This window comes from Manis javanica, chromosome 8, assembly GCF_040802235.1.
Source record: "Manis javanica isolate MJ-LG chromosome 8, MJ_LKY, whole genome shotgun sequence".
NCBI classification, from domain to species: domain Eukaryota; kingdom Metazoa; phylum Chordata; class Mammalia; order Pholidota; family Manidae; genus Manis; species Manis javanica.
In genome coordinates this window covers 28,254,898-28,276,910 of record NC_133163.1, presented here as the reverse complement: position 1 = coordinate 28,276,910, position 22,013 = coordinate 28,254,898, and the positions used below count along the sequence as shown (strand labels likewise).

Below are 22,013 nucleotides of genomic sequence, written 5' to 3'. Positions count from 1 at the left end.
TTAATTGAAAATGGGCACAGTGTGTCTTACTGGTCTGATGGCAATATGGTGGATGTGGTGATGGCTGCACAACTCTGTAGTTTTTTTGCAGTCATTGAATTGTACATTTACAATGAGTGAATTTTATGAAATAAATTTTACCTCAGCAAAGCTGTTTTTTGGGGTTTTTTTTAAGGTGATAATACCTGTCTTGGAGGGGTTCTTAGGATTTATTAGAACAAGTGCCAGGTATAAATTAAGCATTCGATACATGACAATTATTACTTACTGTTACTACTTTTTACGTATAACAGCAGCATCTACTGTTAAGACCCCAGAGTGAACCACATAGAATCTGAAATTCCTCTTGTAGAAAAGCAAAGAAGAGTAAAGCCTGATTTTATATGTTATCATTTACTGATTCCCCATTCACTGCAGGATGGAGTGCTGTAGGGATTTTTTTGAATTGTGAAAGCATAGCAAATAGTGACAAACTTTTATTTTTGTAATCTTTCCTGTTTAGGGGGAGTGAAACTTGGTTTAGGAGATTTCATATTCTACAGTGTTCTGGTTGGTAAAGCTTCTGCAACAGCCAGTGGAGACTGGAATACGACCATAGCCTGTTTTGTAGCCATATTAATTGTAAGTATACACTAATAAAAATGTGTCAGAACACCTCACCTCAAAACTGGTTACACTGCCCCTTTTACCTTGTCCAGCTGGGCTGAGTGTTCCAATCTCTTGGGGAGCTTTTTAAAACAGATTATTGGGCCTCTCCTGAGTAGTTCTCCACTTGGTCACTTTAAAATTACCTGGGAGCTTTTAAAACTGTCCTTGTCCTGAGGTATTCTTACTTAATTTGTTCTGTGTATTTTTTTTAAAGTTTCCCAGGAAATTCTCTTAAGTACCTTTGATTAGGAGCCACTGCTTCAAAGCCAGCAGCATGGATATGTATGAAGTTAGCTGTGCTAGATCAGTCTTAAAGGGGTAAGCAGATCCTCCCATAGTCCCAGAGATGGGTGGTGGTTTTGTGTGTAAGTCACAGCCTGCAGCTTCCAGTGTTCCTTTGGGTAGCACGTGTGGCACAAGAAAAGCCAACAGAATGTGTGATCCCATGTAGGTCTTGTTCAGAGTGCCATGGCATGAACCCTGAAGCTCTCATATTTAAGCAAATAACTCATATTTTCTTTTGCTGTTTTAGCTAAAGATGTGATGATATCTTTGATATGTGAGTGGGTTAGGTGAGAGGTGAGACGAGAGCCTATACTTAGGCATTTGTGACTTACCATAATAGAACCAGTTTGAATTTTCATGTATTTTATTTCTCTTCAGGTTAGTTTTCTAGATACCTTCTTTTAAGAATGAAGTTGCTTTTTCTGGATAAAACTGAAGTAATGCTTAGCCTTCCCACTTTATAGTTAGTGTCTCAATAACTAGGGAAAAAAATTGGCTCTATTATATGGCTGTTCTGTGTTTAACCAGAAAGCAATATAGGTATCCCCCACTTTCTGAAAGTTCTTGTTCCACCACTCACATTTGCAAAGATCTACATTAGTACAGTAAGGGCTTCTTTCATAAAAGAAAAAATCCTTTTTGGATTTCTTCTATTAAGTGAAAACCAGGTGCTAACGTAAGTGTCTCATGAAGGTGAAGTGTAATTCAAACTTTGAGAAAGCAGGGATAGGCTGGGAGATAACTTTGCGCTTTACGCCATTTCATAGGAACACTCAGCTTCCTGGTAGCAGGGGAAACCTGTGTACTCCTCACAAACTTTTATCGGTTTATCCTGTGAGCATCTCCTTGCCCCTACACAGCACAAAAATGCTCTTCGCCTCTGGGATTTTAGCCAGCCATACCAAATTTGCTATAGCCAAGTCCGTATTTTAAATAGAAATTTCAATACTATTTAATTTTTTTTTTAATGGTTTTACTTTCAGATTCTATTCTTTACCTAGAGTTAGGGAATGAAATATCAACAGTTGTGCATGGTGAACTCCGGTTGCAAAGGAGAATAAATGCTGTTTCTAGATTTAATGAAAACATTCTTTCTACAATTAAACCTCAAAGAGTAGTATTCAGTTAACTAAATCAAAGCCAAGACTTGTGATTGAATTGTTCTGCATGAAATATATTTGACTTTGTGTCTTTTTCCCTCTTCTCCACAGGGTTTGTGCCTTACATTATTACTCCTCGCCATTTTCAAGAAAGCATTGCCAGCTCTTCCAATCTCTATCACCTTTGGGCTTGTTTTCTACTTTGCCACAGATTATCTTGTGCAGCCCTTTATGGACCAATTAGCATTCCATCAGTTTTATATCTAGCATTATTTGCAATTAGAATCCCATGGATTTTTCTCCTTTGACTATGATAAAATATGGGGAGGACAAAGGTGATTTTCCTCTGTCCACATCTAACAAAGTCAAGATTCCCAGCTGGACCTCTTTTGCAGCTTCCTTCCAAGTCTTCCTGACCACCTGCACTAATATATTGGGCATTGGAAGGAGGGAGCTGTCTACAGAAAACGGTTTTGAATGTATGTCGTCATGGTGGACTGAATCCCTCAGTGCAGAAACTACCAGATTTGAGGACAAGAACAAGGACAAAGGATGGGCCAAGAAGTTGCTCTGCTCCCACTAGTGGTTGGGCCCTTGGTCACAGGTGGACTTTACCAACACTGCAGACTCTCAGGACTACCATTACCAAGAGGCTAAATGAAGTGGTTTCAACCAAACAGGACTCTTCCTCTTACAACTACATGTTGAAAATCAACCTAATAAATCTGTATTGAATTCTGAACCTTTTCAGAGGTACTGTCAGGATAGCAGGCACCAGGAGCAATGTAGAAAGGTGAAGAGGAGATCTAACTCTCACTGTCAGACTTTGCTGCTGCAGACTTACCATTTTTAAATCAGACTTTTTTTTTCACCTTGAGTCAAGTCAGATGTGTAGGTTGATTTTGATGGTTTTTGTTCTCAGGCACTGAAACTCATTACCATCTCTGGTTGCCATTTCTTCCCAAGGCCAGTCTAAACTTACTTGAGGTTGCTTTTTCTTTTAAAGTCTTAACCTCAGGTTCCAAATTCAGTACTTTCTGGAAATAATGAAAGAATTCCCTATCAACCTTAGGTAGATTCTGTGTTTCCCACCAAGTTTCTAATTTCTAGACATGTTTATAGGCTCACTTGCCCCCAGATGCTTCTGTTGTTTTCCATCCCTCCCTTCCCTCCGCCCATTAGCAGTTCTCTTATACAGCAAATAAGACAGCTCTGCTGTGACAGCAGACGATCCGGTTATTCCAGGATTTTACTCTGTGTGGAACAAAGAACGTGTTATGAGTAAGTGCCATCAGCCTTGCTGTTGTAATATCTCCAACAGCAAATAAGATGTGCCCAAAGACAGTAGAATTAAAGAAGAGTAAGATGGCTGGTGAAGAGAACTTTCTGTTCCGATTTTTCTTTTTTTATCACAAGCCATTTTCTGACAGTATGTCAGAGTTTGTACCAATAGCCAAAAGCTGGTGGTTTATAAAGTTTATGAATCTGTTGTACCAGCAGAGAGCAAGAGTTAGGAGAAAGCCATTATTTCTCTTCGTGGGCTGTGGGAGAACCTAGTGTCAGGAAGGGAGCCAGCTGCCCAGAGAAGAAAGAGCGGACCTCCAACAGCCAGTGGGACAAAATGAGCCTAATGTCCCGCAGGCGGACGGGAAGGGGAACGCCAAGGTATCCTCCACGACCCTCGCCATGGGAGTTCTATGGTTTCCCTTCTGCCTTACCTTTTGTTCCTATATCCCTGTGTGTGAACTGGGCAGGGCACCCAAGCCCTGTGCAGTTCATCGGGACTGTGCATGTGAACAGAGCTGGCAGCCTGTGGGCACATGACACCTAAATGAAGCTTTGTCAGGGCACACCCTTCTTTTACCAGACAACCCTTTGGCATGGTGATCAGGCTAAGCATTTGTTAGAAACTTAGTTCCCCACTGCGGCTGAAAAAAAACCAGCTTTTCTTCTTTTTCCTGCCACTTTCTCTCCAGCCTATCATAATATCTGGTTTGGGGTTCTCCTTGGAGTTTAGGATATTTGTTGTCTGTCTTGGAATATTTCTTACAAGAAACTAACTTTAGGAGTGGTGTGCTATCACTAACCTGAGCATTCAATAAAATGCTGGCTTATATTAGGCAGTGGAGAACTGCAAGAGAAGAGCTATGGAAAGAGAGTGGGGCTTTCCGGAGTAGCTCCTCTGGTTTTTCATTTAATGCCTTTTGCCAGTACTCTCTTTCCTCAGAAATGCGGCAGCATTGTTATTAACTTCTAAAGTGAATCACAATTCGACAACCACAGCCACCCAAACACCAGTTTGATTTGAAGCAGCTTTCAGGGAGCCCTGATACAGAGCAGTTTTTTTGTGTAAGAGTCCCAACTGTGCTGTACCCTTCATGAAAGGTTCATCTCAGAAGAGGATGTGTGTGTGTGTGTGTGTGTGTGTGTGTGTGTGTGTGTAAATCCGTCCTACCTATTGTCCTGTGTAGAAAGATTGCGGTAAGTCTGTCATTGTCTTCAAGATGGAGCCACATCTCAGCATAGAGAGAACACATTTCTTTAAATTGTCAACCTCAGATGCTCAAGGACTTTTCCTTTGAGCCTTAGTCAGTTGTTTCTGAAAAAGCAAAATGCTGGTCTTTTACCATGGGGAATGGATTGTCACTAGAGAAAGCAGTAGCAATTCCACTGAGGCTGTACCCTCACACACAGGCAAGGGGGTGGCTGTGGAGCTGGGTGAACACACATGATGATAAAGTACCACCAGCCCAGGCTGTCTACTTAGGAAAAAGGGGCAGGACAGTAGGAAGAAGTGTGACCACTGACGTCCGAGTCTGACTGGCTTATAGAATGAAGTGCTTATATACAGAATGTGGCTAGAAACTAGCCAATCGAAATACCAGCCCAATTTGTAAGATTTCTAGAATGTTCTCCAAGAGGAAGGGCTCACTTTCCTGGTTTTGATTCTCACTAGGTTAGTATGTGGTCCTCAGATCATGGCTCTTACTATCAATGATAAAATTTCTTGGCCAGAAAAAATAGAAACTTTCAAAGCAACTTAGAAAAAAAAATCATAGAACAATTGATTTCACCATAGAAGCAACAACTAAAGTGTTTTTTACTTGTAAACTCCTGGATCCCAATTTTTTGGGATCCTCCTTCCATAACAAATGCCCAAACAAGTAATATGTAGCATCAGCTGTCCTTTACTTGACTCAAAAAAACTTCATACATGTAGTCTTGGTTGTAATTTGTAGAATGTGAGGCAGAAACTAAGCTACCACATAAGATCTTGCAGGGTCAGAGGCTTCCTCAGGAAAGCCTCTGATCCTGACCCCGCCAGTGCCTCGCCTCACATATTTGCCTACTTGTGATCTAGCCTGGAAGAAAAAGAGCTCAGAAACTACTAGCAAGAGGTTTGTTAAGTGTGTTCCCTGTTCCTGGCATGGTGCTAGAGTCTAAAGATGCAACGGTGAATAAGATCTATCCTTAGAATGCAGCTGCAGTTTCTTGTTCTCTGGTTTCTGCCTTCCTTAACTTTGCTAAAATACTGGGTACTTATCAACCCCTTTTCATGGTTACCACCATTGAGGGCTTACAAAATTGATGTTAATAAAGGTGACTTGATGCTTCCAGAAAACAGTCTTTTGAGTAAAGTATGCCTTTTTCTCTAAATTTGCTTTTGGATAGTCTATAAGAAAGTGTGCCCTGTGTGTCTTCTCACCCCCAAGGGAGTCCTGAACACTGAGTTTGGGAAGAGACCTGAAAACTGGACATTAGATTTTGCCCTGGGATGAAACTGTCATCATCATCAGTTTGAGTCCAGAAGTGATCCTTGTGGTCATCTTGCCTCTTTTTAAATTCCCAAGACACAGGAGGTTACAAACAATCATTTCAGCTCTGCACAACCCTCATTGAAACTGCGGAGCAGAGCACAGGTGAGACTGTCGGCACACTCACGTCCTGAATCATTGGGATGGCATCATCTGAACAGACCTCTCCGTAGGAAAATACCTCAGATATACATATTAAAAATCAGCCTGGTGCTGAAAAGAACCCCTGTCTTGAATGTCAAAGCCATTTTCCAGAGCCTCTGGCAGCTGCAGCATTTCCCTGAGGAAGTAGTTGGGTCAACCGTGGGCCCGGGAATGTGTTGTTAGCACTTCAGCCCCATCTGTGAAGAAGGAAAGATTTCCCCCAAAGCAATTTTTCTTTTAAAATAAGTAATTGTTGCAAGAGGGCAGCTTCAGTATCAACTGAAAAGTGAAGCCAGTACAGGATTGTCTTGTTTAACGGATACCTGGAGGTGTTGGGAGGCCATTCCAGTAGGATCATTTACTCTCGTGTTCGTTGTCTGGCTTTTGCTGCTACAGACACTGCTTCGTATGTGACTCAGACTGTGAATACATCTTTGTAAAACACCTTTCAGATTCTTGGTAAGATACAATTTTGATAAATGGCTGCAGACTTTCCAGTACTTGTCAGATTAATAAAGATTGCACAGGTCCAGCTGTGCTAGTTTTCTTACAGCCAAGTATTAATGTGTAACGGCGGAAAGCAGTTATCAGGGAGCCATTTAGAAACATGCATTGTTTCAATCCCTCACTCATAGTAAACTGGTACAGGTTATAGCAGGCCACACCTCTGAAGTGTACAATATTAAATCTATTTATGGAAAGTCTCAAAAAAACTAATTGTAATGCTTAGTTCCTGAAAAAGGTTTTTTTTTCTAGAAAATACCCAACTCAAATTGATGTTAGCAACTGTCAAACAAGAACTTAGAGGATAGGTATGTTCTAGTACAATGCAGATATTTCGATACTTTATGTCCTAAAGGATTATCTTTTAAAAATCATGTAGGTCACGTCAATGAAAAAAGCATTACTGTTACTGACCTCGTGGAGCATAAATTATTCTGTCACCCTATCTTCCAACTCTATAAAACTTTTCACCCTATCTTCCAACTCTATAAAACTTTTTGTTTAGAAATACTGAATAGTGTACACTATGTTGGGAAGTATTGATTGGATATAAGTTGGTTGTGGAAAAACCAAAGTTGGCCATTGCCTTCGGAAGCAGTGTGTAAGAGATGGATGTGTTCCTGGCTGCACTGGCTAACGGCATCAAGAAGCAGGGAAGGTGTTCATGCCCTCCTTTGGGAATCAGAGGCATCATTTGCTTTTGTGAATCTTGCAGGTAGTGTCACTAGAGTCTACCTCAGAGGCATCATGAGTCATCCTCATCAGCTGGGAGAGGTTTCAAATTTTTAGGGGCCCTGACTGGTGCTCTTGAGGATGGAGAATGCCCCCAAGCAGGACTGAGAAGCAAGAGTAATGAGGCCAGATTTCCTACATCATTAGGTAAGTACCATAGTTTTCTGCAGCCAAGCCATTCTCTCTGGGAGGACTCTGTGTGCTGTGGGGGTTGGGGAGACCCTGCCCATCAACAGCTTAGGGTCTGGTTAACGGTGAAATAACAACATGCTTGAGTTCAGGCAAGTACACGACCCCTACATCATTGAAAGGGAATGCAGACTAAAGGAGGGATCATAAAAGACAGGGTTTGAGATCAGAGTTTCTCCAGAAACAAGGTGTGAACCAAGTTTGGGAAAAAGAAGAATAAGAATTTGACAAAAAGAAAAACAAAATCAGGAAGGAAGAAATGTGTGGGAGACACCTGTTTTTTGAATTAAGGTGATTTATCCAGAGGAAAATCCGCTTAGCTAAATAAATCTGTTTCCATATTTGCCTAGAATATACATCCTTCAATAGGTGACTTGTAGAAACCAGGGAGGAGGATGACCTGACTGAGCACAGGGGCCTTTCAGCCACAGGGCCCTCTTGTTCTTGACAAAGATTGCTACTGTGCCATGGGCTGGCCCTTCTGTGCCTGTTACGCCGTGCCCTCTAAAGGGGAAAAGTGGAAGAGCCTCAGAAACTAGGTTTGTAGGAGTCCTAATTCTCCCACTATGTCTCCCACATATTCCTTCCTTCCTGATTTTGGAGAACGGATGACATCCTCTTGCTGCCTGTTTTTTTTTGTTGTTGTTCTAAAATTGTTTTAATTATATAGTAACCCAAAGTAAATTCCTCGTGCAAGGGAGGAACAGATTTTGCTACCCTTTAATAACATACCTGGAGGTGGACTACAGGTAGAATTTGATTGTGATTAGTTTCCTTGGGCAACAGATTTAGTCAAGAGCCACTGAACTCAAAGATAAATGTACAAGGATGATGTGGAAGTAGAAACAACGCTGGGAGCTGGGCAAATACAGTGACACTATATTTAAATATGTGAACTTAGGTGAGGTCTTGGTAGGGGGGTTGCATCCCCCCCGGACATGGCTATCAGTGATGGACACGTAGTCTCATACCTGTTCAGGAAACTGAGATCTTGGGGACTTTATCCTGCACATAGATTTCAGGTTTTGTCCACCAGGAACTATAACTCATTAGGTAATACTTGTTTTTCTGCTTCCTAATCAGATTTACTTACATAAGCCATAGAAAAGCATCAAGCTTAATTGTTCAGTGAGATGTCTCAGTCAGATGTGAATATGTGATTTCTTCCGATTTTCTGAAATGTTGAAAATGACCTCCTCGCCACCTGGCTGCGATGGAAATCAGCCTCAGAAGCCTTGTTTCTGAGCCTCCCAGCCCAGTTTCCCTGGTCCCTTTCCCTCCTAGTTCAGGGCTCTTAGCCATCCAGGATGTCTTCCAGTTTGAAAATTTCATCAGGCTTGAGGACTGTACACCCCTAAGTAGGGGAGGGATGTTACTGTCCTGGGCAACCTGCACAGGGCCATAGGACACAATCTGAGAGCCGAGGAGAGTGTCTGCTCTCTGGGGCAGCGCTGGGAGAGCTGCATCAGACTTCACATTTTCTTAACATGGCTCCCCCCGGTTCTCAAGTTAATTCCCTGGGTGTTGAGAAGGGAACTCTGTGGATTTTTGTTAAGGGCCTTCAGCAACGAAGCCAGCCTGCAAGAAGCCAGCCTGCCTTGGGGTAAAATGCTACTGATGGTCTGGCGTTTGACTCTGGCGATGGAGGATACTGCATTCTAAGCCGGGTACCCCTTATGGTCAGATGGGCCCATGTCAGTGACCCCAGAGCCCCAGGAGAGGGAGACACAGGAACCCAGGTCCTCTCCCTGCCACTGTCCACATGTAGCAAGTAATACTGGGGAACCCTTTCTAACAGGCAAGGATTGGAATGCCCCTTTCCCCTCTTGCATTACAAATTCATGAGATAAGTCCTGTCACAAGTGATTGTGCAACTTCTGTCATTAAAGATGTGATTCACCAAGGCGCTCCGTGCATTTGGTAATTGTTGCATGACTTGATTTTGCTTTTAAGTCAAATGCACTGGTAAACATTTTGTGAGAGGAGGCTGGTGATCTGGCCCAGAGGCCCTGTCCCCATTGGAGCTCACCCCAGACCAGGTCTGGAGGCTGCCTCTGCTCTCCCTGGCCCCAGGGAGCCGGTCTGTGGTGATCTGGGTTCCCTCCCCATGAGCCCCTGGCTTCTTGGAAGGCTCTGCCTGTCTCTCCTGGCAATGCTCCAGCCATTTGGTGGAGGAGGAGGGCAGGCCTGGCCGCCCCTCAGAGGGCCCCCGCCCCTGGGGCTGGAGACAAGTCTGGCCCCATCTGTCCACTGGGCGCTGGGCCAACCCAGCTGCTCTGGCAGCCCCTGCCTGGCTTGCCCGCCCCCAGCAGGTTTTTGCAGGCCAAGCCCCTCCCTCCCTGGCTGTGCTGCTCAGGTTCTGTCTCCCACTGGTGGGGGTTCACGAGCCTACTTCCATTTCCCTGCGGTTTGACGTTCCTGCAGCTCCCCCTCCACACACATCCTTTGTTATTCTCAGCCCAAACTGCCTTTGTCCACAGACAGCTCCCTGGACAAGGAGGCTGGCAGAGGGAAGTGTCCTGTTTACTGATACCTCTGAGCCAGAGGAGGGGAGGCAAGGTGGTCAAATTCACGCAGACTAGGGCAGCCTTGCCTCCCAGCCATCCACCCAGACCCCCAACTGGGCGTCCTGCCACTGGGGGTCTGCGGGTGAGTGGGCCCGCGTACTAAGAGGGAGCTGGTTGGGGGAATCCACCCTCCCGTCCTGGGCTCCTGAGAGCTTCCCAATACATGTTGAGTGAATAAATGAAATAATGGGTGGATTAGGGGACCACAGGAGGGGATTTCCATGCAGGATGATCTAAACAAGGCACATGTATGGGAACAAATTTTGGGTTTTAAGTAAGAACAAACATTAACCAATTTCATCCTTGTTTATGAGGCTATGCAGGAGTGTGTGGAGCCTGAAGTTAATTGGCTGTATCCATCGAAGAGACCCAGTATTTATAAATAAGTGGTCAGGGTTGAATCCAAACAGGATTCCTCCCCTAGGGCATGGTTTGGTCACATCTTGAGAAGTGTATGGTTTGTCTTGGGTCAGTAGTACCACGTTGAATGCAGGAGGAATAAAGGACAGTGCAGTTCTTAGTACGTTGACTCACCCCTCATTTAACCAAGAAAAGCCCCAGAGTAATGTACTTGCCCCATAAAACCAATATCCATTGAGCATTCACTGTTAATCTGCCTCAGGCACTATGCTGAGCCCACCAGTGTCTCCGGTCATCCACACCCCACCCTGGGAGTAGGGGCCTGTTATTCGCCTTTTACAGGTGAGAAATGGAAACTTCGAGGAGGTGTGTATAGATTCCAGATTGACACACAGCAAGAGAGTGGGAGAGGCTGCCCCCATCTGGGGGTGGGGGTGGGGGTGGGGGATCTGATACCAGAGCCTGTGCCCTTGCCCCAGGACAGAGGGGCAGGGGAGCCCCTTCTGTTGAACTAGGTCATCTCCCTGGGCCTAAGTTTTCTCCTCTGTAAAATGCAGAGTCTGACAGCACTAGTAAATTTTCTAACTAAAGCTGCTCAAACAAAAGAGGAACATGAGAGACCCTGAGGGTCTAGGACCAGCCCAAAGTGGCAGCCACAGGCAGAAATGTCTTTGACATTTTCAAAACCTAAAAAGTTTAAATTTTGTTTCATAATAAATAGATAAATGTTCTGTTCTAGTAAAATACATGCAATGTCGAATTTACCATCTTAGCCATTTTTATGTGTATCCTTCAATGTCATTACACACATTCATGATGTATGACCACCACCACCACCCATCTCTGGACTGTCCTCATTTTGCAAAACTGAAACTGTCCCCATTAAACACTAAGTTCCCGACAAACACCATTATTCCTGTGTCTATAAATGTGACTCCAGGTGCCTCAGAGAAGCGGTATCACGTAAGGTCTGTCTTTCTGTGGCTGGCTTATTTTACTTATCATCATGTTCTTAAGGGTCATCTGTGTTGTATGTTTGCTTTAATATAAAAATAACCACAACACCATCATAAACCATTGCCAAAAATATTTAATACCTCCCTCCCACATAACACACTCCTGGTTGGTTTTTTTTGTTGTTTTTTTTTAATTCAAGTATCACTGATATACAGTCTTATATTGGTTTCAACTATACAACAGTTACCCACACTGTTAAATCCTCACCCGCTCTAGTGCGGTTATTATGTGTCAACAGGAACTTGTTACAGAATCGCTGACCATATTCTCCATGCTGTGCTACCATCCCTGTGACCAACTTACATTATGATTGAGCATTTTGTGCCCCTTTATCCCCCTCACCCTCGCCACCCACCACCCCAACCCCTCCCCCATGGTAACTACCAGTCACTTCTCAGTGTCTGTGAGTCTACTGCTGTTTTGTTCATTCTGCTTTGCTTTGTTTTTATATTCCACAAATAAGTGACATAATATTTTCTTATGGTACTTGTCTTTCTCCGCCTGGCTGATTTCACTGAACATAATACCCTCTAGGTCCATCCATGTTGTTGCAAATGGTAGGATTTCTTTTTTATGGCTGAATAATAATATCCCATTGTTTATACATACCACATCTTTATTCATCTATTGATGGACACTTAGGTTTTTTCCATGTCTTGGCTATTGTATATAATGCAGCGATAAACATAGGGGTACATGTATCTTTTCAAATCAGGGATTTTGTTTTCTTTGGGTAAATTCCTAGAAGTGAAATTACTGGGTCATATGGTATTTATATTTTTAATTTTTTGAGGAACCTCCATACTGCTTTCCACAGTGGCTGCACCACTGTGGTGCATTCCCACCAGCAGTGTAGGAGGGCTCCTTTTTCTCCACAGCCTCACCAACACTTGTTATTTCGTCGTTTGGATAGTGGCCGTTCTGACTGGTGAGAGGTGGTATCTCATTGTGGTTTTAATTTGCGTTTCCCTGATGATTAGTGATAGGGAGCTTCTTTTCATGTGCCTGTCGGCCATCTGTGTCTCTTCTTTGGAGAAATGTCTATTCAGGTCCTCTGCCCATTTTTTAATCAGGTCATTTGGTTTTTTGGTGTTGAGTTGTATAAGTTCTTTATATATTTTAGATGTTAACTCTTGTTGGATAAATCTATTCTCCCATATTATGGGATGCCTTTTTGTTCTGCTGATGGTGTCCTTTGCTGTGCAGAAGCTTTTTGGTTTGATGTACACACTCCAAGTCTGTTTTTCAATTAAGGTAACATTGATATACAACCTTATGAAGTTTCATGTGAGCAACATGTGGTTTCAACATTCACCCATATTATCAAGTCCCTCCCTGACCCCATTCACTGTCCATCAGTGCAGTAAGATGCTATAGAGTCATTACTTGCCTTCTCCGTGCTGTACTGCCTTCCCCATGATCTACCTATATTGTGTATGCTAATTATAATGCATCTTAATCCCCTTCTCACCCCCTAACCTCTTCCCTTTGGTAACCGCTATTCCCTTCTTGGATTCTGTGAGTCTGCTGCTGTTTTGCTCCTTCAGTTTTGCTTTGTTGTTAAACTCCACAAATGCACATTCCCAGTCTTAAAGTTGATGTTCCCAAAGACTGTGCCTGGTCTATTCCATATCTTTCAGTGTCCCCAAGACCACATATCCCAGTTGGGAAGCACGTCTTCCCACCTGAGCTGAGGTTGGAGGTCTGCACTGAGTGGAGGCCTGTGCTTGAGGGCCTTCCATGAGCAGGCGCACTCTCCAACTGGAGGGACGTGGTCCCCCGTCTCTCTGAGGCCCTCCTGTGTTCTCAGCCTTTGGGGCTGTTCAGTCTTGGGAATGATCAAGTTTAGTGTTTAATCTTACTGAATCTATTGTCTCCTTTTTAAAAATGAAGAAACTGTCATGCAGGAAGGTTAACTGGCCAGAGGTGTCAGGCCAGTGAGAGTAGATACTAGATTCCAACCCAGGCCAGCTGACTGCACGGGCCTCATGCTGCTGCCAGCCCCACTGTCGCCTGAGCTCCCACATCCATGGCCTCATCCACGGTGTGCTTCAGTAGGCCCTTCATCTGCACATTGTCTTAATGTTGTGTTTAATTTGTACAGGCCTGCAAGCTCTTACTTGCAATTATGAAGTTTAAAATACCATGAAAACTGAATGGTTTCTCCTAAGTTTGTGAGGAAGACCTGGCCTGAACTACTGTGAGGCTGTTTAGAGTCTTGATTTATCCTGGTTAGGTGAATATTTACATGTTTTGCTGTAGAGCTATGAGTGTGTGCATGGTTCTGGTTGGCTGGTTTTGACTAAAAAGGGCTGCTGGCCCCTGCTGTGGGTAATGTGTCATACACAGTTTAGTAACACATCTGGGGTTTCTGATAAGGGACCAGGGTGGGTGGGTAGATAGATAGATAGATAGATAGATAGATAGATAGATAGATAGATAGATAGATAGATAGATAATAGGATTGTAGTTATATAAAATCTGTAAAAATAAAGAGTTTAGACCTAGTTTTATCTCTATACATCTTTAAGTGTCATTATACTAAAATAGGGGTCCAGATAACAGGTCCAAAATGACTGATGTTAGAGAAGCACCACTAAAGAAGAAGAGCTAGTAGTATTTCCCCTTCATTGCACTTGAGCCTTGGGGAGTCTGTTTCTGAATTGTGAGGCTCAGGTCCTCTGACCTCCTGGATAATGTTTCTAGGCCTTTGGCACAAGGCACAGATGCCTCTCAGTTTCTGGGCTGAGAATTACCTGCATGCAGAGGCTGAAGAAGAGAAGAGATGTGCCCTGGGAGCATGGTAGAGAGAGAACAAGACAAAAGGACCCGATCCAGGACCCTCCCAGCAGCCCACAGGGACAGAGCAGGAGCCGCGGAGGCAGATGTGCAGGAAGGACCAAGGGAACCAAGACTTGCCCCCTCTCTGCAGCTGCCATTGATTGAGGCACTGAGGCTGCCACCACTTAGCCACAGGACATCAGGTTTGCTCTGGAGGCCAGGTGTCCACCTGAGCTGAGAGAGACCCTCCAGGCTGGCCACACACTCCACTCTAACCTTTGTGGGGGCCTGGCTCTGAGCCCCTGTGCACTCAGGCAGTGGAAGGTGGGGAAGGGTGTGCGCCTCACACCAGCTCTCTTAGTCTCTCCAGGAGTGAGGCAACGAGTGTGTGTGTGTGTGTGTAAGGAATGGGATGAGACTGCAGAGGATGCAGTTGCTGGAAGGGAGCCAGGCAGGATAGGTTTTCTGGAAAGTCCCCACCTTCCCCTCTATTGCTGCTCTCCTGGCTGCCATCTGCTCTCACGGCAGCTCCACCTTCTTCACATGCCTCCCTCTCCTCCTGATGCCCTGTCCCAGGATCTGAACTGAGGAGGGGGCAGATGGGGTTGGCACACATCAGGCCTGATGCCATTAAAGGGCATCCCTGGAATCCTTGCCCATCTTTTCTGGGTGGCCCTCATGTCTGTGGAAAGAGTCGGGGGAGCTAGTATTTCCATCCCAGCTTCGAGGATAAAACTCCTCTCCAAAGGAGGCTTATGACAGCCAGGTGGTCAGACATTCTGAGCATGCACTTCTCACTGCTGCCCTCTTGCTCCTGTGTGAAGGTCCTGACTTGGACATGGCACAAGAGGGGAGGAAGACTGCTGTGGGGTCCAGAAGCACAGCACCAAGGGAGGGGACCCCCACTGTGGAGTGATCTTTTTTGCCTCTGGATTCCTAGTGGGCTGTAGCATAGGTTCCTCCTCCATGGGTTCCCTCTTTATTTAAATAAAATAAAAATATTTTATAGTGGAAATACTTGAGTATCAGGGTGTAAGATTTGTTTTACACTAAAACACAATGCTAGAAGGCAATGCCCTGCTAGAATGTAAACTTCCCGAGGGCAGGACGACCTGTGTGTCAGAGCCCAGGGCTGGGAGAGCTAACTGCGCATCTCCTCCCAACTCTGGTTAGTGATGTTACCTTGGTAGCTTGGGAGCAGCCTTGGAGTATTTACACCATGGAAATCAATGCACACTGGGAAGCAGCCCTTGAAGCAGCCCTTTTTCTTCTTCAGAGCTGGTGATTTAACACGCACCACTGCTGAATGGGTCTCTCCCCGGCTTCCCTCACAATAGGCACTCAAGGGTTCAAGGAATGAAAAATGAATAAACAACCAGCACTAACAAGAGAAGGGACCAGAGAAGCAGCCTTCCCTAGGGGTGTGCAGGGGAGAGTGGGCATCTGTTGCTGGGGGTAGCCCCCCTTCTGGGAACCTGCCCTTCTTGTTTCTCAGCTCCTGTCGGGGTTGGAGTCTCCAGGGGCTATCAGGGCCTTCTCTGGGGGCAGCCTGGGTCGTTGTTGCCTAAACGCAGTGTCTAGCAGCATAGTCCTAACCAGAACAGTTCCTGGGCCATGATCTGTGACCTCAGCAGGGATTCCACACCATTTCTGTGCCTGAATCTTCAGCCTTCTAGTCAATCCCATGAGCTCCTAATGTCCTTCCTCTAAGCAACTTTTCTGTTTAAGTTCACCACGTCCTTTTCTGTGGATTACAACGAAGAATACTGTGTGTCAGGTCAGGTTAGATATGCAAGAGATCTACGAGGGGACATGGGACGATAAGGGGGAAGGAAGGCACAGGGGGAGACTTCTGGGGTGGTGTAGACAGAGTTGTGGCAGCTGGAAGCTGTCAATCTACAGTGCTTCCCACACCTGCCCTCTTGAGGGGTGCGTTTATGGCAACCACAGATCTCTGGTTCAGGGGACAATGATGACAAAGATGCCTGCCCTTGTAAAGTCCACAATTTAGAGGGAGAGACAGATGTATCACTGCGGGAGCTCAAAAGTACAAACCCTAGCACCAGGGGAGCACAGAGGCTGGTGTAGGGGAAGGCTTCCTGGAGGAGGTGCATCCCAGGAGCCCTGAGCCTCTCAGGGTTTTGCTTTCTCTCTCTTCTCTTCACCTTCCCAGCCCAACCCAGCCTTACAAAGAGAACTGGTCACTATTTCTTGACTATGTGCCTGGAACTGCAAACTGCTGAGATGATCAAGGTGTAGGGAATCCAGAATACAGGTGGAGGGAGAGTGGGGCGGAAGGAACTAATTTTTATGGAGCACCTATTCGGAGCTTTAGGGAAGCCAGTTACCCTCTGTGTGAGGCCCAAGTGAGCAGTCTGAGACTTATCCAGGTGACATGACTTGCCTAAGTTCACATGCCATGAGAGGGAGAGTGGGTTCCCAGTCCAGGTCTGTCTGCCTCCAAGGGCTGTGCTCCTTCTGCCACCCCAGGCGACCCCAACCCCCAAGTGGAGGGGAGTGTCTGGTGCAGCCAGTAAGTGGCACAGGGCCAGTGCAAAGAGGAATTTACAGCAGGAGGGAAAGTCTTATACTTTTTTCTGGAGTCTTCTTTCTAAACCACTATTTTTGGGAGCACACCAATTCTTTGTAAGCAGTTATGCGCTGGGCACGTGCTCACCATGTCCCTCTGAGGTAGCAGGACGGGAGGCTTGAAAAGTACTTTTCCTAGCCAGTAACTACCGCAGCCTGGCTGGTGCGTCGGAGATTGCCCCTTAACACTTTGTGCGGGTTCTACTTCCCCAACCTCTGGGTCCTCTTGGAAACTGGATCAGGGAGTAAGAAGTCATGGGCATGGGCCAGGCTAGCCGAGAAGAAGGGATCATAGAGGAAAAACAGGAAGAGATGGGGAGGTTGCCTCAGCTGCCCACCCTCCACTGCAGGAAAAGCTGCTTCCTCCCACTTCACTGGGAACCTTTGACCAGGCTCAGAAAATTCCTGGCTGATGGGGTCAGGAAGTAGGGTTTTTTGAGTGGAAGAAACTATTTTCCTTTTCTAGAGTGGCTTTGGGTAATTCCACTCCCTTTTGTCTGCGAAGCTTTATCTGTGCCTGAGGCTTCACACAAGTCCTCATGGGCCCCTGCTACACAGCTCTGGCTTCTCCCCTCTTCACTGATCGGTAAGACATGGGGCAGAGTTCAAAGGCTTATGTTTTAATAAGCCTTTTTTCTGAGTATCAGTGACAGCCCAGGGAGATGACCTGCAGGAGCTAGGAGTCTGAAGAGGGGGTGAGCTCCCCACTGGTGACTTTTCTCTGCCCCAATGGAGACCAGGGAAGAAATGACAAGTGGCCAGGATCGGCAAGGGGCTGATGCACCACGGAACTACAGCAGACTGGGACAAAGACAGGGAGCAGTGGGCATCAGCTCTGCCTGCTATGGTGTGGGGAAGGCTCTAGAGAGGGTGACGTTGACCAAGGTTTTGAGGGAAGAGTAGGAGTTTGCAAGGTAGTGGAGGGAGGGCTGTTTCCAGAGTGTATTGTCGGCAGTGGGAAAACCTGGCTGGGAGGGTCGAAAAGAGCAGCGTGTGTGCGGAGAAGCTCAGTTGTAGCAGAACTATAGAATTCTGAGTGGAAGACTAGCAGCTGGCTGGACACAGAAGTGTGCTGTTCATAAGGGGTGTGGGGGGAGGTGCCATAGAGCTGGAAGGCCTGGGCACAGAGGAAATGGGATGGAGAGGTGACTGGTGCCCGCTCAAAAGAGGATACACCGGTGCCTGCAGAGAAGAGAAGCAGCCAAGCCTTGGAATAGACCCAAGCAGATGGAGGCACTGGGCATCGCCGGTCACTGTGGGGGCCTCTCCACAGAGGCACTGCCCTCCCCCCTGGGGATGGGTGTCCGCAGGGCTGGATGAAGGGAGATTGGCGGGGAGAGAAAGTCCAGCCTCCGCAGGCGTTCCGCGAGACCAGGCCAGTCTCCCTGGCTGCGGGCCGGGGCGGACGCCCGCCGAGTGGCACCGCGGGTCCCGCGCGCCCGGGCGCTGCCCGAGACTGATAATCAGGCGGAGGGACGGGGACCGGCGGCTGCGAAAGGAATTTCCCCCGCCCCGCTCGCAGGGAGAGCCGTGTCGGTGGAAGTTCCGGGTTCGAAGGAGACCCCGCTCTGGCTCTGTGAGCCGAGGTGGGCGCAGCTCCGGGGTCACACCTCCAAACCGCGCCCTCGGCCGGCAACTGGAGGGAAACGCCGGAGCCGCCAGCAGCCGGTGCTGGGCGGACGGAGGCAACGCGCTCGGCGCCGCGCCCACGCCTCCGCCGCCCGGGACCTTCCCTCTGGGATGCAGGACCTGGCGCGCCGCCCAGAGGTGCCGCGGGGGTCAGCACATGCTGGGTCGGCCCGCGCCCCACGTAGGAACGGCACTCTCAGGTTTTGCGGGCTGCACCAGGCGCGTTTCCCCGGAGCGTGGGAGTGCGTGGCGCGCGGGGATGAGCTTTGCATCGGGGGCAAATGGGGAAGAGCCCCTGCGTCCGCTGGCGATGGAGCAGATATGCAGCGCCTGGCGCGCGGCCACCCTAAGTGCGAATCCAGTGCAAGCCCCAGCAAGGTGACACGACGTTAAAGAGCCCACACCTTGTGCCGGGTGCGCACCGGGCCCTTGCCCTCATGCAGCAGGAGGAGGTCGAGGCTACCCGGCCCCGCGGAGCAGGCCAGTGACCAATACCCAGGGTGGCCATGGAGTCTGACGGGTTTTTTCCTTCCCTACCAAGTGCACTGAAATAACTTCTGAAGCTCTCCGGACTTTGGAATTGCAGATACGGGTCGTGGTCCAGTGTCACTGTCGCAGTGGTGGTGGTACCCGGTAGTTCTAGGCTCTCTCTCCTACCTTGTCGTCAGTCTCTCCCTTACTCTACTCAACCCTGCCCCTAAGGGCGGTCTCCTTTAAGAGGAGCATCACCTGCCGCTTATTTTGTGTTAGCCCTAGAACAGGACTCGCACAGCATCACCCGCCTACCCCGCACGCTGAGGTCTCAGGGGCTGCGCTCAGAGCAGAGCGGTCGCCCGGGCAGTGGGGCCCGTGGGGAGGTAGCGCACCTCCGCCCTGGGCCCCGTGGGCCCGCTGAACCTCGACTGGCTGAAAATAATGGCTAAATGAACCACTGCTTGTGCTAAATTAACGCTGTATGTACGTTGTTATATGTGCCAGGTTAAATTTAGCAGAACTTGGCTTATGTACGCTGTTTCATCCTTGTAAACTGAAGTCATCTTATAGTCATCTTATACTTAAAAAATAATAGAATATAGGTAGAATTACAGATTTAAACTGTTAGCATTACATGTCAGTACTTGCTTCTTGTTCTGAACTGAACGGGACACACTGTACCTACACGCACGCTTCACTCTGCGCACAGATACGATGCACGCGGCACTTAAACACCCTGCGCTCACTCCACACACTGCGCGTGCACGCACGGCCACACAGCAAATCCGCACGGGCACTGCACCCACACCCCCTGCGTACTCACCACCGCACACGCACACATCACCCTGCATATTTACACACGCACGCCATCCGTGCTTGCACATGGCACTAAACTCACAGTGGTATGAGCCCATTTGGGGAGCTTCCCTTGTGCAGAGAAATGCTGTCTTGTGTTTAAAGTAGGATACAATTAACAGTTTTAAAGCTTTGAGTTTTAGAAGTGTCTTCAGAGACTTTCTTTTAGAAAAATCTATATTAAATAGTTTAAATAACTTATGTAGTGGCTTTTTAAAATAGGAATTTCTCGGTGAATTAAAACAGTGAGTCTGATTGCTTTGATTCTGAGCTCTGTCTTACAAGGACGTATTTCTAATTGCCCTGTTTTTTTCCCTTTGGAACACTGAGTTAATCTTAAACTTTTAGGAGCCAGAGTAGACAGGCCATTTCTCCGCCATGTGGGTGAGTGTCAGGGCCGCTGTGCCCCTGTGGCCCACCCGTACCCTGCAGTCCCTCTGCGGCTCCCCGGATCACCGATGGGCATCCGCGATAGGGTGGCCGGCCCCCGCCCACCGCTCACTGAACCCGGGGCGCAGGGTGGGGCGGCGCCTCGTGCCTGCCCCGCCCGCTCCAACTCGGCGTCTCCCGCAGGCCGAGATGCGGCTGCTCCTGCTCGTGCTCTCGCTGCTGGCCGCTGCGCCCGGGTTCTCGGTGAGTGTGGCCCTGCCCGGCCCCCGGAGGCCCCTGCTGGGGAGGCGCGGGCGAAGGCCTCAGCGGGGAGGATCCCTGGGGAGTAGGCGCGGGGAGGAGGCTCCCCGCTGCGGGCTGGCGCCCCACGGCTGCGACCACGTCCCCAGGAGAGGGACAATGGCAGGGAAGATGGGTCTGGGGGGAGCCGAGCCTGGCCGCTCTTTCAAAAAGGGGTGGGACCTTGAAGCCGTCGGACCAAGGTGCCCAGCACTGCCTTCCTGGCTGCGGGCCGCCCTCAGCAGGAATGGAACCTTCCCACCTCCCTCTCCATTAGGAAGGTGCAGGGCGCGTGCTAACGCTGGGAACCCCTCCCTTGGGTGGTCTTCGGAGGTGGAAGGTAGAGCACGGAGGGTGCTGGCACCAGCCAAGGTTGCAGGACTACATAGCCCATTTCACCAGAGGCCTACCGTCTGCCTGGGACCAAATCCAGCTGCCCCTCAGCCAGACTGTTTACATCTAGAGGTTTGAGGTGCACTCATTCCTCCCCAACTGGGGTCAGCATCTAGAGCAGGGCTAGCCAATATAAGTTTCTGAGAGGGTAGAAGTGTTCTGAATCTATGTTGTCCAACCTGTAGCCACTCGGTTCCTGTGGCTATTGAGCATGTGAAATGTGGCTAGTACAACTGAGAAGCTGAGCTTCTTAATTTGGTTTTAATTAACTTAAATTTAAATAGTCACATGTAGCTAGTGGCTACTGCATTAGTGCACATTTAGAAGGTGGGCACAGGAAACCAACACAGGAAAAAGAGCTGTTTCATTAATGGGGGCCCAAAGGATGGGCTCCCAGGAGAACTTACTTGGGTCCCAGGGATATACAGGCAATCTCCTAGACAGCAGGACCTGCCTTTGGGGAGGGGAGGGACTGCAGAGCAGGCTGGATCCTGGAGGCTGCTCCTGCCAGGATGCTCCTGGCATTGACAGGATGGAGGGTGCAGTGGCAGCCAGGTCCCATCCTGCCCCTGGAGAGCTCTCCCAGAGGGTCCCCACAGCACTGCCCACCCCTCTGTGAGGAAGACCCAAACTATTTGCTGCCTTGGGGAGGGAGGGGAAATGCTGCCGCTGAGGAAATGTGAGTCGAGGGCGGCAAGACGTGGGAGGCAGGCAGGGGTGGATGTCAGTGGTGGGCGGCAGGCACTCCTCCAGACCCCACCATTCCAGCCCTGGCCACAGAGCCCTGGCTGGGCTGCAGCCCTCCTCCCTCATGTCCTCTCCCCACCTGCCAGCTTCCCATGGTGGCCTATACCACCCCACGGTCCTTGCTCCTTAGATGCCACACTCCGGAGTCCTTGGCCTAGGCATCCTCCTGGGACCCTCCTGTTTCTGGTTCTAGCTGGGAGCACCAGCCACCAAAGGTTCACTGAGCACATCTCCTGGGTTAGCTTAAACACAGCAGTAGATGTTTAGGGAGGAAGACAGTACAGATGCAGCTCTACCAACATGCCTCCTGCCTACCTCCCAGCCCCAGGCTGGGGCCAGGGCTTCCTGAGACATTGTACTTCCAGCCTCCTTGCCTCTGCCTCCATTCCCACCTGCACACCCTCTCACACATGCACATGCACTGGACTGTTGATCCCATGGAACAGCGCAGCAGGAAAGGGGGCTGCTGAGTTGCCCCCCATGGGAGCTGGAGGAGGCATGGGTGGGGTGCTGGA

The 22,013-nt window shown here is 48.1% G+C and overlaps 2 protein-coding genes across 17 annotated transcripts in view; both read left to right on the top strand.

Moving 5' to 3' along the window:
* PSEN1 (presenilin 1) overlaps nt 1–5,655 on the top strand; it is a 106,771-nt gene extending 101,116 nt beyond the window's left edge. For all 6 annotated transcript variants that reach the window (XR_012133764.1, XM_073242177.1, XM_073242178.1 and 3 more), the window contains 2 exons: nt 503–621; nt 2,145–5,655. Coding sequence is in view for 5 of the 6 variants with exons in the window: in XM_073242177.1 (XP_073098278.1) it covers nt 503–621; nt 2,145–2,300 (275 nt within the window). In the remaining variant the exon portion in view is untranslated. The remainder of the gene's footprint in view (nt 1–502; nt 622–2,144) is intronic.
* A 1,701-nt stretch (nt 5,656–7,356) lies between these two features.
* PAPLN (papilin, proteoglycan like sulfated glycoprotein) overlaps nt 7,357–22,013 on the top strand; it is a 43,216-nt gene continuing 28,559 nt past the window's right edge. For 5 of the 11 annotated variants that reach the window (XM_073242157.1, XM_073242153.1, XM_073242156.1 and 2 more), the window contains exons 1-2: nt 20,038–20,073; nt 20,263–20,322. In XM_073242157.1, the coding sequence (XP_073098258.1) occupies nt 20,068–20,073; nt 20,263–20,322 (66 nt within the window). In that variant the 5' untranslated portion in view covers nt 20,038–20,067. Of the gene's footprint in view, nt 7,376–17,240; nt 17,318–20,029; nt 20,074–20,262; nt 20,323–22,013 lie in introns of those variants that run through there. The other 6 variants (XM_017657594.3, XM_017657593.3, XM_073242158.1 and 3 more) reach the window with 5 other exon arrangements.